Source organism: Grammomys surdaster, unplaced genomic scaffold, assembly GCF_004785775.1.
Source record: "Grammomys surdaster isolate TR1022 unplaced genomic scaffold, NIH_TR_1.0 125876, whole genome shotgun sequence".
Classification (NCBI taxonomy): Eukaryota; Metazoa; Chordata; class Mammalia; order Rodentia; family Muridae; genus Grammomys; species Grammomys surdaster.
In genome coordinates, this window is record NW_021620701.1 from 3,016,481 (window position 1) to 3,039,971 (window position 23,491).

The window sequence follows — 23,491 nt, forward strand, 5'->3', positions numbered from 1 at the left end:
CTCTCTCTCTCTCTCTCTCTCTCTCTCTCTCTCTCTCTCTCTCTCGTTTGCTGGATGCAAAGGCCCCAGGTACCTGCATCCTGTCACAGTGTCTTGGTAAGCCACCCCATCCCCTCTCTCCCCTTCAGAGCCTGTCTTTTATTTTTTGTTTTGTTTTGCTTTTTTGTTTTTTCGAGACAGAATTTCTCTGTGTAGCCCTGGCTGTCCTGGAACTCACTCTGTAGACCAGGCTGGTCTCAAACTCAGAAATCCACCTGCCTCTGCCTCCCAAGTGCTGGGATTAAAGGTGTGTGCTACCACTGCCTGGTGATTTGGTTTGGTTTGGTTTGGTTTGGTTTGGTTTGGTTTGGTTTGGTTTGGTTTTTGAGAGCATGTCTTAGATACTTTTTCTACTGCTGTGATGAAACATCGTAACCAAAGCAACTTAGGGAGGAAAGGGTTTAATTACAAAATACAGTCATAGCCCATTGTGAGGAGACTTTCCTGGCAGTAACTCAAGGCAAGAACCTGAAGGCAAGTTCTGAGCAGGGTCCACAAAGAACTGCTGCTGCTGCTTACTGGCTCGCCCCTCCAGGCTTGCTCATCCTTCTGTTTTATACAGCGCAAGACCCCCTTCCCAGGGGTGGTACCACTCACAATGGACTGAGCCCTCCCACATCAGAAAATGCCTCACAGATTTGCCTATGGAGCCTAATGGAGCAATTTCCTCAACTGTAGTTCCCTCTTCCCTGAGATGTCAAGTTGACAGACAGACAAACAAACAAACAAACAACCAGCGCAGAGCTAAGGCCGAAAAGGGCCTCTTCACTGAATGTTGGAGCAGCCCTGGCCAGCGCTGTCCAAGAGAACTAACTGCTCTGCTTCCTCCAGCAGCTTTAGTCAGCTGGAGCAGAACTCCTGGAAAGAGCCTCTGTTCTTCCCAGTTGGCACCAGCAGACTCCTTCGTTGTTTTGGGCTGTGTTCTCCTACCAACCAAACGAAGAAACAGATCTCTAGGCACATATGAATGGTTGCACGAATCAGGCAATTATGACAGCTGCTTTCTGCCCCAAGGAAACAGAGAGGAACACCAAAGTGTATTGCAATAACTAAATGCTGAACGCTAGACGCGATGAGGGGAGGGCAACGCTGGCATGCAGATGCTCACACACAGGTGATGTTGTGAGTCGGTTCTGACTCTGAGTTGTAGTGTGCTCTGTGACGCTCTGACTGACGATGGCTGGCCTCATCCTTAGCCATCCGCACTTGCTGTCCTTTGATTTCTTTTTCTCCAGTGTTAAAAAACCCAGGGCTTTGCACCTGCAAACACTGTGCCCCTGACCTATCCTTCAGCTTCCCATGATGGCAACCTGACTTGGGGTCCCGAAGCCCTTCTGAATCCAGTGTTTTGGGTTTTTAATGAAGCTTTTTTTTTATGGATGTGATTGATGGCATGTTGGCTATTGCTACTCAACCTCAACTATGGCACCGTCTCTCCCCAGATATCAAGGGGATGGGCACAGCCCTTATATCCTGCCTTGGTCATCCTGAGACCAAACTCTGTTCCTAAAACTACACAGAGGCTTCCAGCTCCCAAGAGGCCCACTATCATGCCAAAGAGCCTCATTTAACATCTGTGATTCCAGGCACTTAGGTGGAAGACCAACTGTGTGTTTCCTAATGTCACAAGGAAAGTTTTCTCTTTCCAGGACATAGTGTTCATGATGTTCTGCATTGTGGTGGCATGATGCAGCCAGAGGGCGTGCCTTAGCAGGCCCATGCTGAGGCATCCCTGGCTCAAGGTACCAGCTCTAAGATGGGTCTAGTATAAAATGAAGTGTATTTTGGGCCGTGAGAAGCAGGGTGAGAAGGGAGTGTGGGAAAGAAAGGAGACAAAGGACAGAAAGGAGAGAGAGAGAGAGAGAGAGAGAGAGAGAGAGAGAGAGAGAGAGAGAGAGAGAGAGAGAGAGAGAGAGTGAGGGAGGGGGATGAAAAGAAAGAGAAAGGGAAAGAGAGGCCAAAGAAGACTTTTATAGCAAGCCTGGCTCCTACCTGGCTGTTGCTAGGTAACTGATGGGTGGAGCCTAGAGGAAATGCTAACAGTGCACACAAGGTAATAGACACATCATGCTTTAGTGGATTAAATGATTTATGCCAAATCTCTACAAGACTCCTTTTACTTCCATATTTTCATAATATTTTGGCTTGAGCTGTTTATCTATCTATCTATCTATCTATCTATCTATCTATCTATCTGGGATGCTTAACAGATTTCTCTTCAGAATAGTTACATTTTCGGCAACCTGAAGTAAAAGTAAAGAGCTGCTAACAGACACCGTCCACCTTACTCACCTCTCTGTGGACTCCGGGTCCCACAGTGGTACGTTTGTTACAATCTACATGGAACAACCTAGGCACTTCGCTATCACCCACCGTCCTCGGGACATACCGAGTCTAGCTCTTGGTGTTCTGTGTTCTACAGAGTGGACCATGCATCCATCCACCAGTGTGTATCACTCAGAATAGTCGTACTCCCCAGCGACCCTGTCCTCCTTCTCCGCCCTAGCCACACACACCAAACACAACTTTGTCTTTCTCATTCCCCCTCCCCTACAAGTCTTCATTCCCATGCTTCTCTCGGCCAGTCTTGGTGCCTGAACCTGCTCTCATCCCTTTTAGCCTTTAGAGTAGCCTCATTCATAGACATTCATAGACAGATTTCTGAGAACCTTTTATTGAGATATCATAATGAAAAAATATTGTCTGTAGATTGACTAGTAGACCTCATCCACAGCATAGCTAATTTTCATTTTGAACAAGGGTGCTGGTTGACTCTCCTCTGTCTCTTGATTAGATGGACTCTCAGGAAACACCAGTAAAGGCTCTCAAGCGGACTGCCACTTACAGACACATACCCCCAAAGTTTCTTCTGCTCTTTCCCTTTCTACCCTTCAAATATATCAATTATTTCAAAATTCCTAGGTTCTCTCAAAATGGCTCCTTTCGCCAGAGTATCTGTGAGTGGCTAATGGACAGGGTATTTAAAGCTTGCCGTGCATTTGGGCAGTCTCAGAGGGAGCAGATACTGGTTTTGGCACTTTGCTTGGCCATGTCTATTAAGAGCCTGGGCTCACCTTTGAGGACGCAATATCAGCTCGGCTCCTGGGTGGAGGAGGGGCAGGTCTCAGCTAGCCAGTCCACCTCCCAACACTCCCTCACAAGCAGTTGTAAAATAACTTAGGGGTAAAACAAGTGATCTGATAACATAGCAAAGAATCGGTAAAAGACTTGCTGAAATTCCAACTGCCTCTCCCCAACCACAGCCACCCATCTTTGCCCAGATAAAGGTTATGGTTGCCAAGGAAACCGGATTAAAGATCTAGACAGAAACTTTGTCTCTTTTGGTTTCTCAAGACTCACAAAGCAAGCCGGGTTACAAGCGGAGCTGGGCATGGCTACGGTAGAGTTATCATTTACTCAGCAACATTGCTTTTGATTCAATCACGCCGCAGTGCCGCAGTCCTCCCCTCCTCTGAAAGTTAGGTCCTGAACCTAGAGTTTTCCAAGGTCTGACAAACGGCAAGAGCTTTGAAATTCATTGTCTCTGATTAAATTCAAGTGTGGGACAGATGGCTAAGTCTGAGTACGTGTCAGACAGGCAAAGCACTTAAGAGGTGCAACAGGGAAGACCAGGAATTAGCTGTAAAGTTTCTGCATTTATTCATACATTCATGCGCACCATGAATGTGGCTGTAAAACTTATTTGTGTTTGTACTTTATTCAAAAACACTCGCAAACAAAGCATCTGCTCTCCCTGTGCCAGGCCAGATGCCCCCCTCTCAAGTCCTTTAACTCAAAATCCATTTTCCTCATGCGGTAGGAACTGTGTGCACTTTATATATTCAGACATTCAGGACAACAGCAGCAACCTCCTGAACTCCTTAGCTGGTCCGAAACCCACGATTTGATCCTCACTTCTTTTCTGGGAACGCAGCTATTGAGATATTTACTTATTTTAATGAACAAACATTTGTCTATAGAAAAAAAAAGAGGGAGAAAAAAAGCAGCCTCAAGCAACCCCAGCTCATTCAGAGCTGTCACACACAGCGAGGGAACAGGCCACTGCCACTGGCCGATGAAACTCAAAGGAAAACAAGTGGGAAGGCTTTATTGAAGGGGAGGAGGGAGAAGGCTGGGGTTGAATGAAGCCGGTCAGCTTTGGGAGGCAGCAGGTGGGCCCATGAGATGCCAGCCAGCGTCCTGTGGTGGTGATTGGTTGGAACATGCATTTCTAGGGTTTGTTGTTGTTGTTGTTTTTTGAGGGATGAAAACTTTGGAACCTGTCAGTTATTAATCAAGAACTGGTCATCTGAGGTGTCGTGTGTGTGTGTGTGTGTGTGTGTGTGTGTGTGTGTGTGTTTCGCCAGAGAATAGCCATGCATGTAATTCCTCATGAGCACTCATCCTTGTTTTTATAAGATACATCTCTGACTAGACTCGTGTTTGCCAGATCTGCTAGGCTGATGACCAGCAAGCCCCAGGGATCCTCCTGTCTCCAGCTCCCCATACCCCTCTTCTTGGGTTCCCATGCTTGCACAGCCAACACTTTACTAAGCTATCTCTCCAGCCCCGTGTGAAGATATTTTTTTATGGGGTTATTTGGCTTTCTGGATCAGTTGCTAGATATTGTGATCTGACTTCTTCTTCCAAGACTGCTTGGACATAGTCTAGCTTTCTGGTTGGTAACTTGGTTTGAGTCTTGTCAACCTCTTAGGGGTCTCATTTACTCTCTCTCTCTCTCTCTCTCTCTCTCTCTCTCTTTTTCTGTCTGTCTCTCTGTCTCTCTTTCTGTCTCTCTGTCTCTCACTGTCTCTCTCTGTCTTTCTCTCTCTCTGTCTGTCTCTGTCTGTCTCTGTCTCTCTCTGTCTCTCTCTCTGTGTCTGTCTCTGTCTCTCTGTCTCTGTCTCTGTCTCTCTCTCTGTCTCTCTCTCTCTGTCTCTCTCTCTCTGTCTCTCTCTCTCTGTCTCTCTCCCTCTCCCTCTCCCTCTCCCTCTCCCTCTCCTTCTCTCTCTGTCTCTCCCACCACCATCCCCCACAACCTTTGAGCATCCATTGTCAGGAGTCTTTAGAGACATGGCAAAGACACTTTGCACGTGTTCTTCATCCTCGTGTCAGGCAGGCCCGAGAGCTGCTGGCCTCTTCAATCATCTCCCCAAGCCCAGGCTTCTGGACATGAACAGATCAAGCCAGCCTTGAGCTCCCACTATTAATCTCAGCCCCTTAGTTATCTCTCTCCACATTCCTGGGCCTACGGGACAGTCCAGAGAGCTTTCCTGGAAATCCAGTGCCCCTAGTCCTTTGGACAAGTTATATAATCTCTTTAAACCCACCCTGTTCTACCGGGTGGGGGCAATCACAGGCTGCTCTGGAGGGGAGCCGTGAAATGGATCAGGGCGGTGGGAGTACAGAGCTTCACACCCACCAGCCAGGGCAAACACTAGTGTGTTTCTCCCAATCGTGTTATACACCTGAACATTACCGAGAACCTACTGTGTGCCAGGCATGAGCTTGGTGCTATACAGTGACACCTAAACATTACTGAGAACCTACTGTGTGCCAGGCATGAACTTGGTGTTATACAGTGACACCTGAACACCTTACCAAGAACCTACTGTGTGCCAGGCATGAACTTGGTGCTATACAGTGACACCTAAACATTACTGAGAACCTACTGTGTGCCAGTCATGAGTTTGGTGCTATACAGTGACACCTAAACATTACTGAGAACCTACTGTGTGCCAGGCATGAGCTTGGTGTTATACAGTGACACCTGAACACCTTACCAAGAACCTACTGTGTGCCAGGCATGAACTTGGTGCTATACAGTGACACTTGAACAGTACCAAGAACCTATTGTGTGCTAGGCATGAGCTTGGTGCTATACAGTGACAACTGAACATTACCAAGAACCTACTGTGTGCCAGGCATGAGCGTGGTGCTTTAAATTCATTGCACTGTTCAGCTCTGCTGTTTGCACCTGTTGGTGATGCCTGTGTCGGGATGGAGGAACCTATGCTGAGGGATGTTGAGGTCTCTGCATGCATCTACAGTCAGTGTCTGTTGAGCTCATCATGAACAGTATCCCCAGTTCACCATGGCAACCACACATGTCAACCAAACTGTGGTTTACAGTGGCTCTGCTTATTCACTGTGAGAGCCCACCGTAGTGGATAACCTGGGCTCATCAGTTGTCAGTTCTCTTTTCCCCATTACTGGTGAAATCAGTACAACTGGCTCAAGGGGAAGGGGTTCTCTCCCTAGCCAGTCACCCATCTTGATAAGTTCACTTGACCTAGTTCTCATCAAGAGATTAAAAGTAAGTGTTCCATATGAGCCTGTTAGGCAAACTGTTAGTATCCTAAGAAAAAAGACCACTTCCTCAGGCATACACCCTTTTGCCTTCAATCCCACTCTGACTCCCCAGGAAGCAGATAGAATTCTGTGAGGTGCAGCTGCCATCCTGTCACCATGAGAACTAAGGTCCAAGCCCAGGAGAACAAACTCCGTAAGAGAATCGCGTCAGACTCCTGACAATCCACCCTGGTGATGTCCCATGCACCACTGGTTTTACTACTGTAGGCAGATTGCTGCTATGGAGACAGAAGTTGTTGAAACTTTTGTGTTTGACCTGATTCTGGCGTCTGAAGGTGAGAGGTTAATAACATGAAACACCTTCACATGTCCGTGTGTCCCAGCTGAGGTACACACACACACACACACACACACACAGGTGTACAGGGCTGGGGACATGGCTCTGCTGGTAAAGTGTTCGTCACACAAGCCTAGAGGCCTGAGTTCCATCCCCGGAATCCACTTTGAAAGCCAGGTACAGTAAATACATGGTTGTAATCCCAGAACCACTGGGGAGACAGCAACAGGCAGATAGATCCCTGGAGCTCACTGCACAGCCAGCCTAGCCTCCTGAGCCAGTCCCAGCCCAGAGACCATCTGAAAAGCAAAGTGGGTACCACCTGTAGATAAACACCACCGAGGTTGTCCTCCGGCTTCCCAATGCATGCGTACACAGGTGAGTATGGCAGTCTTGAGCACACAAACACATGCACACACAGTTTTAAGAGTTCTGTCCATAACGATCTCCATTACCAACTAGTCTCCACTCTCCAAGTTTCACTTAGGAACTTGTGCCAACTTCCCCTCTTCCCTGTCATCTGCTGTCATACTTGCGTTAACCACTGGGTTTCCATGGGTCATACACGCTGTGCCTTCAGAATCTGAATGGCTGGACATTTGTTCCCAAAAGCTTGGATCTACCCCAGCCTCACCCAGCATTGAACCAACTGAGCCTTCTGTCAACTCAAGGCTTCTGCTGGCACCTTGGTCAAGGTCCAGCAGTTGTAACTGCATTTTACCTGCTCACGAGACTGATTCCTAGAGTCCCTATTAGGTAGCATTTAGTTTCTGGCCAGGGAAGGCTGTGCCCAACATTGCGTTGCACTCGGGAACAATCAAGGGCCTGGCCCAAGTGATAAAGGGACATCAATGTGACATGAAGCCACTGTGAAGAGAGAGCAGGAGGCTTCAGCCGGCTCCACACACTGCCAGCTGTCAACTCAGAAGCAGCCAAGTGTGCCTGCAGATCACACAGTGTATTCTGTCCCCTTACAGAGAATGACTGACGCTCTTCCAACTTCAGTCTCATTGGATGGAGAGGACGAGGCTCCACCCCTTCCTCTGATAGCTCCCCAACAAAGTACAACCCACCAAGAGGCAAAATCTAGATTCTAATTAATTTAAGTAATACACAGCGCACTTCAGGTTACAAGTGACACAGAAATGGCACACGCTGCTTTGCTTAAAGAGATTCCAGACCTCGGGGGCAGAGACAGGAGGAGCAGAGTTTAAGGTTAGTCTTGTGTACATTTGAGCTTATAAGCCAGCCAGGGCTAGAGAGTGAGAGGAGGGAGGGGAGAAGGAAGGGGGCAGAAGGGAGGGAGGGGCAAGAGAGCCAAATGAAAGTTTTTATGTGCAAAACTCCTTTCATAAAATAGGTGCTAACTGGTTCAATGAAACATTCAGAAAAAACTTGAAATAAACTTCATGCTGATTAAACGAGAAAGCACATTTCCAATGCTAAAAATTTCATTGCTGTCAAAGAAAAGCTCACACATACAATGAAGAGAAAATCTCTAATAATTTATTGACCTTCAGTTTCACATCGTGAAAAAAAATAACAGTTTTACAAAACCTCAAAAAAAAATGTAGTAGAAGCAAACAAGAACATACAGACACGACCATCTTCTAACTTCTACAGGGTTTGGTACGTGAATCACATATTCAATAGCCAAGAGAGGGATATTATGCAGCTCTAATCACTCTTATTCAGACAGGTGTCAAGCCTGAGAAAAGAGGCTCCCCCATTATACCAGAAGTGGAAGGCTGTCCTTTGTTATCTGTTTCCAGGGCAACCGGCTCACAAAATAAGAAGAACCTCCCCTGTCTTATGCCAGGGTTTTTGTGTGTACTGTGCTGTGAATTGTACTTGCTTCAAAGTGTGGGACATTTCACAGGGCGAGAATGGTCAAGTAGCAAGCCCAAATGCCTAGATCAATTGAACTAGCGGCAGTCTAGAAAGTTCCCCCGCCGGCTGAGGGCCCACCCTTGCGGCGTAGCTCCCTCCGGCTCACACAGTAATTAATAGAGGATTCAAGGCCAGGCCACAACTTTGAAACAGCTGCAGAGAATTCTCCCTGCTCTCAGCAGCAGTGACGTGAATATCTTGAGACAGATTTGCATTGTAAACTATAGAGCGGGGACAGCTACAAGACAACTGATCATGCCACCAGGGTACAATCAGACACTTACACTGCTTAGGATACATCTAAGGACCAGAAACTGACTGCCCAAATGGTCCAACGGCTCATTTGTTTTCTTTTGGTCCGACTACAGTCCACTTACTCATGGCACAGACAGACGTGTATAATTAGCTTAAAGTACTAAGGTGGCGAGAAATGTTAAGGAATTATCTGTCAGACAAGGCAAACACATTCACAATGTAAAGGTGGTTATCTGTCTTAAATCCTACTTTTTTTTTTTTAATACAGCACTGTGAGAAAAATGGATCAAAGCAGGCAGAGTTGCAAGCTCTGGTCTTCCCCAGATCCCTGGGGAAGTGCCTACTGTGGTCTAGCACTAATACCTACCACTGCACGTGTTGAGTAAACAAGCACTTAAGAGGAACAAAGAATGTATTCACAAATGATCCCAATAGGACCCGAGGACATCCACAGGACACCTCTCAACCTTGGCACGGTGTGACCAAAGATGTCGTTTCTGTGTACCAAAGAGCTCTTTCAACATGTATCTAAAGGTGAATGCTAAGGTTTACATTGTATCAAAATGGACGTTCTTCTGGGAGAATTTCAAGCCTTTCTAAATCAAGGTCCAAGAGCCACGCAGGCCAAGCGATGCGGTCAGTGAGTTTGTTTATACTCGACACATTTTAGTTTTTCCCCCTCACTGGTGTGCTTACTCACCCAGGGTAAATAAATAGATAAATAAATAAGCTTTGGACAATGTCTTCACCTGTGCCCTATATACAGAACTATTCTGGAACCTCTCCAAGGTTTCAGGATATTACACAAATTGGGGAAATACTATAAAGTAATTTGGTCCTTTCTAAGTGTCAGCAGCCGAGACCAAAGTTCGGTAAATGAGACAGACAGGAGAAAGAAGGGCAGACCAATACCCTGCTCTCGTGTGTCCTGCCGTCAGCGTGACCATGGAACCTTGGTAAAGGGTGGTCTAGGAACGGTGACTTCATGGTTTCTCTGCCTCTGGGATGTAATTTAAGTTTCCGTCTTGGAATCTGTCTCTGTCCCGACACTTCAAAAATGCACCCCCCTCCCCCACCCACCCTCTACTTATCCTCCAAAATTATAGCCCCAAAGTCTCTTTTTTTTTTTTTTTTTTGAGTGTGCAGCACAGCACATCAACAGCTACAAAATGTGCAAACCATACGACCATCCACACAGGCCCGTCCACGCGGAGACAACGTAAGCATGGCTTCAGCATGCAGGCCACGAACAATAAATAGCTAAATCTAGAACACATTTCTTAACAGCCAAGAGAAGGTTTAAAGTCACTTATAAATAGCAAAGAGCATCTACCAAACAGCTACCAACAATGTCCCCAATGTTTCAAGACTGTTGCTGGGGGACCACAACCCTTCGAGAGGAGCGGAGAGTCCTGGGGTTTTTATTCTTCAGTCAGCCAGGCCAGCTTCCCTCCTGACCCTTGCTTGGCTTTGCATCTCCAACAGCAGCTGGCACGGAGGCATCAAGTTCAGTCTTCAGAGGAAGCTGACAACCATTTCAAATCTTGCACATAAATGGTGGGGCCATGGAAATCAAAAGCTGAATGAGGTACAGCAAGAGAAAAGCCCAGCTTTTCTCTCCCTTTGAGGGGCTGATTAACGCTGACATTAATCCACAATTACCAGACAAGGACTAGATCACAAGTTCAGTCATTCATATTTAAACCATGTGCTACTTATATTGGAGAAAAAAAAAATCCCGCCCCCCTCCCCCACCCCTTCCTTCATGTCCACTTGAGAGTGTTTGAAAGGTGCAGCCGATGGCATTCGAGGAGTCTAGTAGCCACTGCTCATGTCCTTGTTTCTCTTCATTAAACTTGCCTTCTCCAAAGCAGAAATGTCATCTCATCTCACCGTGCGCCAGAGTGAGCTAAAACAGGAGAAAAATAAAAGAGAGAAAAAAAACAAACACAAAAGTATGAGGGGTTTGTGATACATCGTGGTTTAAGACATTTGCTAACAAGCATGCAATTTAGAAAAATTTAGACTCAGGGCAATACCACTCCTGAAGGTCTGAATTCAATAGAACTGTGTTCAATCGCAAATGTGCACACACAGCGGGTTGATACCGTGATGTCGGTCAATCCATAAAACAATGGAGTCCAAAGCCTGCCCTTTCTTATGCTGGAGTATGTTCAAATTCAGGCCTACACATGTTGATGCTATTACAAGCTGCCATCTTCTGTTTCCAATGTTTGAAAAGAGAGCTACTGTGACATAATCACTGGGGTGGGAGTGGGAGATCAAGAAAAGGAGACACCCTTTAAGCCCACTGATCATAAAAAATCCAAGTGAGGCTTTTCAGAGATAGAAGGCGGCCATAGTTTAAAATGCATCTCCACTCACGGCTGTAATATCTCCAAGCAGGGACAAAGGGAGATTTTTCCGGGACCACTCATTAACTGCATCAAATTCTTCTCTTTGGCTTGTGTATGTTCAGCAGTGTGAGTCAATTCCTAGTTGTTTCTCTTGGCTGTTGTCTAACAATGATTCAAGCCTGCAAGACATTCCTTAGCCTTTGGTGTCATCCCTTAACCCCACCTCCCTGTAACCTGTATACCCACATTAGGCCAAAAGAATGTGTCTCATAATATGTAACATCTCAGGACGTGGCCTACTTAGAAAGAAAGAGGGGGAAATTTCTAAAAGAAGACACAAAGCAAACAGAAGTCCACATCCTGTCAGGTGGAGGCCATAAAACACCACAAAAATTACTAGAAAATCAGAGTAATTTCCCTTCCAGCATCTGACCCACTGTGACAGAGTAGCAGGGGTCAGTTCTGATCGCCATGCTGGGTGAGGTTTCTGACCTGGGAAGGTGTCTGCTAACCCTGGATGCATTCAGCCTGTGCCAGCATTTGGAAATCAGAGGGCTCAGGCTGGAGGGCAGGGCTGACACCCAAGGGGCATGTCTGAACGCCATTCCACCCAGCTCTAAGTGGTTTTTAACAGCATCCTGCGTATAATAAACTTTAGAAATTTAAACCATTGTTCTCCTTGTCGGAAACTGAAAAACTGGCTTTGATCAGGGGCTCATGTCACCCTTTAAAGGCAGCAAGCTGGCCCTATCAAGATCAATTTTTATGTGCTTGACTCTTCTGTCGGGGATACCAAGGGTGAAGAATGCTGTTTTACATGTAACACAGCATTGTTTGCTCTGTTTCCCAGAGACCGGAAGCAAGTGATTAGGTTCAAATACCTTAACGCATTCACTCTGGGCTGGAAAAGGGAACCAAATCTGAAGAATGGAAATGACAAACAGCTGATAATCAAAGGAACGGAATGTCCCCAGGACACACAGAGTGAACTCCAGCCAGATCAGAACAAGGTCTCACTGCAGGAAAAGCCTGTAATAAATATACAGCTAGCTCTTGGCTAGGTGGGGCTAGGTGTTCTCACCACTCACCCATATGAATTCAAACAGTTTTCTGGACATTGTGGTTGAATTGAAATCACTCATTAAAAGAGCTGTCTTAAGTCCAGAAAGGTCTGAAATGAGGACCAGAGAACACTCGCAACCTCTCTGCTTGCCTCGACTTCCAGTTCTTGTTTCCCATTCTCCTGGTGGCCATTTCTGACCAACTGCCACCGACTGGCCTTGGCAAATTTTCTAGCACCACTGCACACAGTCAGTTCGGGACTAGCTCTTAATTTCGAGTCTGTTAATTAGTGCTTTTCACCTAAGATGTTCTTTAGACCTGCTTGAGAGTTGAGTCATGCACCCGTATCTCAAATGAAATAACCACTTGCAGAACGTTTGTTTATTCTGGATTACTGAGATGCCAGCAAGGCTGCACAAACCAGTTTGGTGTGGGCTGCTGTCAGTAGATTGCTCCTCGGTTGTTTCTGACTGCTGCTGCTCCTCTAGGGGAATCTCATGCCCAGGGAACATGGCCCTGCTGGCTGGGATAGGCTAGGGGACAGCCAAAGGGCTGAAAACAGTCATGACACAATGTGAAAGGGAAACCAATCTTGGTGCTTGAAATCGAACTACTGAATGTGGGAAAAGAAAGCTAAAAAAAGATGAAGCCCCTCCGTTTAGCCTATGACCACTCTGGGGTACCCCCATTTTCCTTTCAAAGGCCCCTTTACAGGTGTGCCACCCTAAGGAGAGCAGAGCCAAAGTTCTCTCTGGTTCCTCCACAGTGACATTATTTTCTTCTCTTACAGTTAGCAGTGGGTCAGGTATCAGTGCATCCCTCAGCCCCGTTAAGTCAGTTTGGGTTGGGTTTTGTTGCTGTTTTGTCAACTTGACAAAAGCTAGAGTCATTTGAGCAGAGGGAACCCCAGTCAATATCACCTGTATACATGCCTTTGGACAGCTCCCTGATTAACAATCAATGAGGGAGGGCCCAGGCCACTGTAGGTGGTGCTATCTCTGAGCAGGTGGTCTTGGGATTTATAAGAGAGCAGTCTAAGCTAGCTAAGGGAGCAAGCCAATAGGGAGTAGTCTTCTGACCTTCCTCGTCTCATTGGTTTCTGTTAAAGAGGGGTTACAGGCTGTGATCTGATAACAAGTCAGAGGAAACGAGCCTGTCCCTCCCCGTTACTGTTTTTGGCCATGGTGTTTACCACTGCAACAGGAACCTAACAGACACACATGCTGGGGCAATTCCTGGGCCAGTCCTGAGGATGTTTCACGGGAGCTAAGCAGCCACATGTGACACCTAACTGTGCAGGCTGATGATTAATTATTGGATCCAAGAGAATAATATATTCTTATGTACACAAGACAACCATTATGTACTCAAGATATATGACACAGTATACAATTTGTGTTGGTCCCAACAACAGGGTCAGGCTGGGTGATTAATTCTTAAAAGGATGAAGTTAGGGCTGAATACGTCTATACAACATATCACCTCTCACGAGCATAACCTAGATGAACCTCCAAAATTAATACAAGCTCTGAAGGGATGGGTGTATTTTGAGGGGAGGCATTTTAAATAAGTGAATATGCAGCTTTGGAAGTCTAGAATAGTCTAGGAAACGTGAGCAGTGTTTTTAAAACTCTATTAAGTACAGAAAGATCTGAAGAAGTGAAACTGAGAGAGCAACCCAGTACCCCTTGGATGATACCAAGATAAGTTCAAGTTTATCAGGTAGCAGCTGGATTACATACTCAAGTGTGCTCTGGAGTCAGGCTCCTCAGGTGGATTCCTTATTAACTTGACCACTTGTTGAGGTCTACAACTTTGGGCAATGTACAAGTCAGGCTCCACAGGTATCATCTCCATAGTGAGATGAGTAAGAACATCCCAGGGGTTGTTCTGTGCATCTAAAGAATGCTTGAGTAAAGCATGTGGTCCTGTTCTAGGAACGCAGTGAGCATTTTACAAGCACTGGCTGGAATCACTCATGGAAGTCTGGGGTACCCAACCTGGCTGGATACTTGTATCACTGGAAAACTTTCTCTAAAGTATGGATAGCGTAAGTTCCACCCCAAGCCCAATAAAACGGTAATTCTAGAATGGGCAGTTTCTGAAAAATCTCTTAGGTGATATTCTGAGGTTTAGTGATAGCTGAGAACCACTGGTTTCTGCTAAAGAGGGGTTATAGTGGTGGCCAACCCAAGCAGTTATGCTGTAGGAATGCAAAGCCTTTCATTTTCACATGTGTGACTTCAGATAGATAAATCAGTATATCTCAGTCCACATTCTCTGAACTCAAGCTACCAGGCTGAAATTTCCTGCTGCGCCTCCTCCAGCTATGGTTTCTTACCTCATGCATGCTTTCTTTAGGATGCTCTGAATTAGGAAGGCAGGTGTTTCCAGGTGCTGACGAACGCAGTAGGGATCAGAGAGTAGGGGACTGTGGTTATGCTGTTCCACACGTCTAAAGTTGGGTCGTAACAGTCCAACGTCTTGCAGCGCTGAATGCCGAAGTATCCTCCGACCACGTAAAGCTTGTTCCCGGAGGCCACGGCATGGCAGCTCATGCGCTTGGCTGTCACATCTCCTACCTTGGTCCACTGGTAAGTTTCACTATTGAATTTGTAAGCAGAGCAGGCAGAGAACTCTGTATCTCCACCCATAATAAAAATCTGGTTCCCCAGCACAGCTGCTGCCGTGTAACGCCAGGGCTGGGGACAGGTGGCCGGCACTGACCATCTGTTCTCGCATTGATCGTAACACTGAACCTTGGGAAGCTTGTCGTGGCTTACACTGGTACCTCCGAAAGCAAACAGCTTGAGTTTGGCACTCACTACGGCAGCATTGCTGACGCCTTCTCGGAGTGGGGCTACCATGGTCCATTTGTTGGTTGTGGGGTCATACTGTTCTACTTGCTTTAGAGAGACTGAGGGGGAGGCCGGGAGGCAGCCAGTTGCAGCTGTGTGCCCACCGACCACATATAGGCAGTGCTTCAGTTCAGCTGATCCATGGCCAAACCTGGCCACCAGCATGGGGGCAGCCTTGGACCATTCCTCATGCAGGGTATCATAAACCCAGACATCTTTTGAGACTCCGTTCTCTGATCCCCTGCCCCCAGTAATATATACTTTGCAGCCAATTGCACATGCGCTGAACTCTTTCCTCGGGCTGGGAATGTCAGCCTTGGGAATGATTTCTTTAGCCTTCTGGTCTACCAAGTACAGTTTGTCACACATGAAAGTCTGTCCTCCCAGGAGGAACAGGGCGTGGCCAGTTTTCCGAGGACGAGCACAGAGGCTGGTGACCACACCATCATTCTGCAGGATTTTTAGTTTGCACCGGATGGCCTCTTCGACGATCTCCTTACTCTTTCTCTGCTTGGTGATCAGTTCTTCCATTGCTACGTTCTCCATGAGATAGATGGCAGGAAGGAGGGCCAGCCTCACTGTCTGCAACAGTTCCGGGAGGTAACAGTAGCGCTTCTTCAGGTCATAGCTAATCCAGTTCATCGCAGACTCATACACCAGCCTTTCGTCTTCTGTCTCCAGTTCTTCACTGGACAGGAGCTGCACAACCATGTCCTGGGGCAACTGGAGGAAATCTTCATTCTTCCGAATGGTTTGGAAGTTGCTCAGACACATTCTCCAGGAGAGTTCGTACAGCTTGGTGCACTGGTGGGCATCAGACAGCAGCAGCATACCCAGGCAGTTGGTGGGATGCAGGTTCTTCTCCAGAAATTCTGCACACGCATCTCTGATGTCCTGAAACTCCAGCATGTCACCAGCCTCCAAGAGCGACTCAGCATTTTCTTCATTAATGATGACCCGGGAGGAGTACGCGTAGTCTAGAAGCAGCTCTAGGACTTCTGGGTGGATGGAATTGTCGAAGTTCACTTCACTGTCTTGGCTCTCTTTCAGGCCACCACTGAACATGGCTTCAAAGTAGCGGCTGCACGCAGCCAGCACTGCCCGGTGGCAAGGGAAGGTCCTGTTTCCCGCATGGAGAAGGACATCTGTGAAGAGCCGCTGCTGCCGCAGAAGGTTCAAGTGAGTGAGAACGCTGTCCGCATAGGAAGACTTATGAAACAGGTAGATGTTGATGGAGCCACTGCTGGCCCTGGACTTGCGGTTCTCATGCACGCTCACTGACATTTTGTTTCAACTCCTAAAGCAAAACAAAACAAAACAAACCCATTGAAGGTGATGCTCTTGGTTGTTCCCAGCTGTAGCACAAAAGCAACAATCACTTAGACAAAGAAAACAGAGCCTTGTTGTTGTTAGTCCTGCTGCCTCCTGTTCCAAGGAGGAGGAAGAGGAGGAGGGTATGGCCACTCCAGAACAAAGCCTGAGAGAACAACCTGGAAGGACAGACACTCCTTGTAATTCTGTTGAGCTGTCTGAACCATTGATGGTTGGGGGGCTAGGGAGGGGGAGGGGAAAGGGGAGGGGGGAGAGGGGCTAGGGGAGAGGGGAGAGTGGATAAGGGAGAGGGGATAGGCAATGCTTTAAAGCAGGTTTATTTTATAAGACCTGACTGCCAACTTTCAGGATACCAGGAAGTTCTTGAGACAGTAAGTCAGCAGAAGCTGAGGGAGGCAGGCCTCAGTCTCTCAGTTCCCAGGGCCAGGCCAGCTGATTCACTATAGGCCACTTAAAATGCCAAGCTTCCCGCTCTCATAATGCCAGGAACCATCAGGAGGCCACCGGCTTTAAAGCCCTATGCAACATCAAGCCATGTGTAAAACAAACACCTACTAATTAGAAATTCTATTAAGAATTCCTTTGGTCAGATCCAAACTCTGCATACTTAGAACTACCCACCTCCTGAAGTGGTCAAGCTTTGTTCACTCCCAAGGTAAAAGAGACAGTTTCCAACTAGACAGCTCTCCCACTACAGAGTTCTAAATGCACTAGAATGTAAACATTTCTGCACATTGATCAGCAGGCTGCAGTGAAAGCACAGGCTAGATTCTGGCCACAATTACCTCCCATCTTTCTGAACCTGGACAGCTTCCAAAACGAGACTTTGGCACATAAAAGGAAGAATATTTTGAGCAGGCAGCTTCGTGCTGTTTCTCTGTTCTTCCTGCCCTATACCAATTCTTGGAAAACCATCACAGAAACAAAGGAGACTTCCACCCACCTCTTTGATTAAACACTCCATCACCGGGACTGTTATGTACCTGCAGATGCTGCACCTGCATATTGGGACTTCAAACTGCAAACACTGCTTTATGTAAATTTAAAAGCACACTGGGGTGTGTGTGTGCGTGTGTGTGTGTGTGTGTGTGTGTGTGTGATTCATGTGCCTATATGTGTATTTTAACAGCCATTGTTCATGAAGGGCTACTGTAGAATTTATTGGCTAGCTATAGTGCTTTTTTAAGTACCAAAATTAGCACCAGTGGAATCTAATCCTATCTTTTCGGGTATCTGCTGTAAGAAAACTAGAGGCCAATAATATGGACAATGTCCATTGTCCATCTTGAAAAATGGAATTAACTCCCCCTTCTGACAACACTCTTCCCAGAAGAGAAAGCCTTAAGAACCTGTCCCTCTCAGGATTCCAGAGGAGGTTGTTTACGCCAGGACTAGGCTCTGTAGTTAGCTACTGTATCTTTTCTGATGCAAACAGCCAGAACTTAACAGCACAGCTGAAACCCACCGCTTTTCCTTCAGTCATTCAGATTTTTTATTTATACTCCAGGAATTATTAATAAATATAAATGACTTACCAGATTCATGAGCTATAACTGTGAACCCCCCCCTACCCGCCCCAGCAGCTGTGAAAGTTGGCACAGAAAAAAGTAACAAAGGTAGGTGTCTGACGTGTCACGTGCCCATATCTTTAGGTGAGGTAACTTGTTTTCCTCTGGTTTGGGAATGTTACTTTTCATGACGGGTAAACAAGGCCACAGAGAACCAGGTAAGCATCAAAGTTACAAAGCTCCAGTGTTACAAAGCCTGAGCAAAGCACCCAGAAATTTCCAGTGGGTAGGAAGATGAGGAGGACCCAAGCATCACCCCAACCTCAAACGTCATCCCTACCTCAAGCATCCACCCCTACCTTAAGCAAAGGCTCTGTCTTCTAGTCCAGCTTAACCCAATGTGGAAAGTTCTGAAGAATGACCCAATGGAGGAATCCTTTGTGAATTACACTAAGCCTTAGAAGTGTTCAGACTCCCAAGCACTGGAAACTTGCTTGCTTTACCACTGTGGATGCCGTTTAAATGAATGCGTTATTTTGAGGAAGACTTTTAAGCCTAAACCTCTAAATGATTGTCTAGTCTGAGGAAGCTGCCTCCTCTGGGGCTGCGAGCCAAGAAAGGAACACAAGCATCTAAGTGCTAGCAAACTGAGCTGAAATCCTACAAGGCTGCAGTCAGGGTGGTACAAAACCACGTTCACAACCAGGTATATAGTTAAGAAAACAGTTTGTCTAGAAGACCTACAGGATGTGCAACACTCTGCATCCTGTGTTTATGCTGCTGTTTTCTAAGTCTCCCCCAGAAAAACAGAAGGCAGAGTCTACCCTGTCACCTTGGATCCCACCTCACTGGAAGGGTGTGTGTCACGGTCACAATCTCTCATCTTGCTACCACTGTAGGATGAAAACAAAAGGTGGCACTTGAAGACCCAAGGGAGACAGCTTGCTTTCTGGTTTAGAATCACAGAAATATCAAAATATCCACAGACGTAATGTAGACAGTTACCAAACACACCTTCAACATAAAATGAATCATTCTTTCCAACATTTTTTAAAGCCCCCAGAAACATAAATCTGCATGGTAAGCAAATGCCCCCCCATGCACACATATACTTAACTAGCATCTACAAAGAAGGCAGAGAAAAAACACTGCTATTACTGAACATCAAAAGGGCACCTAGTTCAGTTAACTTCGGTTCACTTACTGCTGTTACACGCATGATGTCTGCCTCCAACACTGGGAGCACCTCCGTCTCTCTCCCAGTTTTAAGCCTGATCTCAATTCCACGAGAAAAGAAGCCAGGCAGACGTTCTCATGCACTCACGTTATTGACAACAATGGGACCAACACTATAAAGATGTTTACCAAAATAGCTCTTCGCCACACAGGCCCCTCCAATACTTGCAACGCTATTTAACACGCTGGACATGCCAGTGAGGGCGACACCAAATTACATGTCCAAGTTCACTGTTTCATCTCCACCCCGCCCACCAATTCGTAGCCTTTGAAATTAATAATGTCATTCTAAAAGGCAAACGCTTGCAGGAGAAGAAACTCGTTTTTCAAGAACCAGTATTCATTCATTTGGCTGCAGTCAAGTGCCCGCATGAGGTCTGCGCATGGCCCCACCGACCCCTGGAGCCGGCTACCAGGCACCCTGGGGAACCGATCCCACGCGCTGGGCTGCCAAGAGGCTGTTGGGAGCCGGAATGGTATTATCCCCCAACCTGGCTCCTCGCACCCACCGAGACTTGCCCGGGCGTTACACCGCAGAGGGGAAGCAAGTCGCTCTCCTACTGCCGTCCCACTCCAGCGACTGTTCTGCCTCGAGAGCACCTCCTGGGCTTAAGCCACAGACAGCCAGGGTGGCCGGCGCCGGCTCGGTGCTCCCAAACACACCCCGCGGCAGACTCCCAGCTCCCGAAACCCGGGCGCCCGCAACAGGTTTGGGGTTGCAGGGCAAACTTACAGTAGTGGCGACTGGCCTCCGCACACAACCGGCTGGGGTTCTTGCCTCGGTCACCCGCAGGGAGCCGACGAAGGGCGTTCTCTGTTCCAGGAAGCGGTGGCGATCGCCGGGGAGAAAAGAGCGCCGGGAAGAGAGACGATAGCGTCCCCGGCGGTGGCTCCCTGGCCGGCTCCGCAGGCAGCTGACCTCGGTCTCCGGATCTGCAGCTACGGACCTGGCGCCCGGGCCGGGCCAAGCGTCTGCCGGCGCGCGCCTAGCCAGGGGAGAGTGAGCCTGCGGTGGCCGCGCCGCGGAGGAAGGCGGGCTGCACGCAGGGGGAGGGAGCCGGGCTGCGGCGTGAACGCTGGCGGCCGCCTGGCGTCGGCTCTGGGTCTCTGCAGCGCCTCCGTCGCGCTGCCGACTCTGAGACTGCGGGAGCCGACTGCGCCGGGCCACCGTGCGCCGGGCTATAAATTGCGCCCGGGAGGGGGCGCGTATGCAAAGAGACTCGCTAGGGGGAGGAGGGAGGAAGCGCGTCCACGATGCGGGAGGAGCTGGTGGGGGTGGGGGGAGGCTGTCGGGGGAAGTTAGCCGGAGAGGAACCAGGGGAGTGGGGCGGGGAGCAAGCGGAGACAAAGCGGACGCCCTCGCTCAGCTACGGGCAGCTGCAACCCCAGGGGATAGCGAAGAAAATAAGTTTAAGGGGCTCCGAGGGTCTTCACCTCTCCGGGTCAACCCCATTCAAGGCTAGGTCGGGGGGCTGGGGCGCCCACCGCAGGGGAAAGCAGCCCTGGACGCTCTCCTGCACTCAAGGGTGCCGGGATCCTGAGAAAGTTCAGTGAAATAGGCAAGGCCAAGCCGGGGATCCACCGCACCAGCACGCAGAGCCACTCACTGAGTTAGACACTCCAGCGACAGGCAGAGCCTAGTTATCACTGGAGCAAAGGGGAGAAGCCCAGGTTTGGACCTTGGGGACACTGCAGGTTGCGCAAGTGGACATTGCTGTCAAGGGGCCAGACTCCTGCTCCAGGCTCTTGCTGGGTGTCTTTCTTCTCCACCCCAAGTCAATGAGGAACCCGCAGCAGGACTCTGCCTCTCTCGGAGCTGGAGCCGCGGCAGCCTCGGCTCGGTCCTGCGGGCCCACGTGTTTCGCAACCAATAGCCAGGGCCGCTAGATTCAAAGCAAACTCCTCCAAGGAGCAGCCACGCTGCCTCCTCCTGGTAGGGGAGATGTCTCAGTCACCTTAGAGACGTGGCCTTTCCTGGGTTTTGTTTGGTTGGTGGAGTTTGCAGTTCAGTCAAGAAATAGCCCCCCACACACACACACCTAAAGCCTCGAGAGCCTAGAGCAAAAGAAGGAACTCTATCTGAAAAATAAATTCATGTGGCCACAATTGTTAATGACTCTCATTTTTGATTCTTTGTGCCAGGGCTTTTGGCTGGAAGCTAAAACGCCACTTTGAGTTGGCTCTTATTCCGCATTTGAGATATGTAGGGACAAATTGTATAGATTATTGGCCCAAACTCTTATTGTACAGGTGAGGAATGAGAGGTCTTTGGGCGACGTGAATTGCCTGGCTGGAGTCCTGTACCCCCTCAGTAGTGGCCGGGAAGATCGACTTTACCCTATCCTGTCCAGTTCCCTAACGCTTCGCCCCCAGTCTTCCATTTCTTAAAACACCAGGCGTAACAATGGTTTAAACCGGCTCAGGAGGCTCCACATGGCGCTTCCTGAAACCACAGACTGCTGAAACCAGTACGGTCGGTTCGTTATCCCCGCTCCGCTTCTGGCTTCCTCGGCTATTATTCAGCCTGATAAATTTTGCTCATCGCAAAGAAAGACAGTGCCCTCTTAAGTCCTTTCTTAGCATTAACTCGTCAGCCTCACTACAGCCTTTTCAAGTCTGTTTCCTATTTCAATTTTTGATAGCGTCTTGACTCCATTTTGCTTTACAAAGCCAGAAAAGCTCGGGGGATTCAAGGTAAGAACCAGGTGCGGAGGACCCAGGGGGCAGTAAGGAGCCAGGCAGGCAGAATTTAGTTCCCAAGGAGAGAAAGATACAACCAATAGAAAGCAAAAGGATGGAAACAGAGTTCGCACCAGAGATAGGCGCTGAGAAGAGGAAGATGAGAATGCATCTCTGCTGCACATGTCTTTAAAAAACACATTTCTCTGTCCTGTGGCCAGCTATGAGAGGCACCAGAGCCGACTACTGTGCACTTTCTGGCCCTTTTCCTTTCTGTTTTCATCTGTCTGGGTTTGAGTCGAACACAAATGCATTGGTTTAGGGCACTAACAGTTAATGTGTTCCAGTGTTGGCAGTTTTCCATTAAGAAGTTCACGCATCTTCTCTTTTGACAAAATATCTTTCTTTCTCCCAAAGCCACCTTGAACTGCTGTCGCTGCCTTGAAGCAGTGTATGTACATTTGTCAGCTGGTTGGCTGGGGATTTTGCCAGAAGACACCACCTGGCAAAGGACAGATAATCGTTTCTATTGCATCTACCACCTGGAAGTTGTAGCGTCCACAATGAAGCAAACAGTGAAGCTTGCTTCTCTTTGTAGAGAGTTTGGCTAAGCACGGCAGGGTTAAAAGAATGCTAAGTCCAGCTGTTATCCGCTGCTGTATCTTTTCTACCTAATGTTACCACTTCCTGCGCTTCAAGTCAAGAAAACAAAATTGCAGCCTGGAAACTCCTGAAATGAATTCAGTAACCATGCACATCCCTTCATCTGCTACTGGGAGATAAGCAACTCCGGGTGATGGAATTTGTTTATGTAGGTTATACAAACCAGAAAATGCTGAAAGACACAGGAACTGAACTTACATTTTAGAAAAGTGTGTGTTTCTGATGACCCTCAGATTGCAATGCTTGGCTTGAGCCAGAGTATGAAATTTTTTTTAGACTGTTGGGCAGTTTCTAATGCCTTTCTCAAGGCTGAGAGTGATTTGCAAGTTAGTGGATTTATGGTCATAGAAACTCAAACTATGTCATTTTTATGGCATCTTCCGGCCAATGGTAAAAGTCATTCTTATCACCTTGTTCACAGGAAGCAAAGGTGAGTCGTGTGCAAGTACAGGAAGAAAACTCTCCACAGGATTGTGATTGCCCCAGACTAGGACAGGCCGGATATGGAGATGTAAGACCTCGGGAGAGGAGGCCACTCCTTTGCTTTGTACAACAGCCTGAGCTTGATACAGGATGTTAGTTAGGCTGGTCCTGCAGGCCGCTGGGAAACTTCTTTGCCTGGCCTTGGGACACTGAACCAAGGTTGGTTTGAATGCTGTTAAGAAGCTGTGCCCAAGGCTTTGGCCCTGTTATCTTCCTTAACAATATTATTTTGCTAGGCTGCAAAATCAGCAGCGTGAGGTTAAATGTATTAGCTGCCTTCAAACCTAATCTATCTTCATTCATTCCTAATTACTCTCGGGCTGAATTAATGAGAGTGATTTAATTAACACCATACAATCGCAGTACCAGGGACTGGACAGCTCAGGGGATTAGACCAAACTGGGCCAGGCAGCTGCCACCCTGCCACTTGCAGGTTCCCAAAGCCTTACCCAAATTCAGACATGTCCCCTGCTGGGATTC

The 23,491-nt window shown here is 47.8% G+C and overlaps 1 protein-coding gene across 1 annotated transcript; it reads right to left on the bottom strand.

Moving 5' to 3' along the window:
- Nucleotides 1-8,172: 8,172 nt before the first annotated feature.
- On the bottom strand, nt 8,173-20,344 carry Enc1 (ectodermal-neural cortex 1). The gene is made up of 3 exons (XM_028790219.1): nt 19,920-20,344; nt 14,594-16,407; nt 8,173-10,742 (listed from the first exon to the last, which is right to left on the bottom strand). The coding sequence occupies exon 2, from the start codon at nt 16,392-16,394 to the stop codon at nt 14,625-14,627; it is 1,770 nt and encodes a 589-aa protein (XP_028646052.1). The 5' UTR covers nt 16,395-16,407; nt 19,920-20,344; the 3' UTR covers nt 8,173-10,742; nt 14,594-14,624.
- Between the last annotated feature and the right edge of the window lie 3,147 nt (nt 20,345-23,491).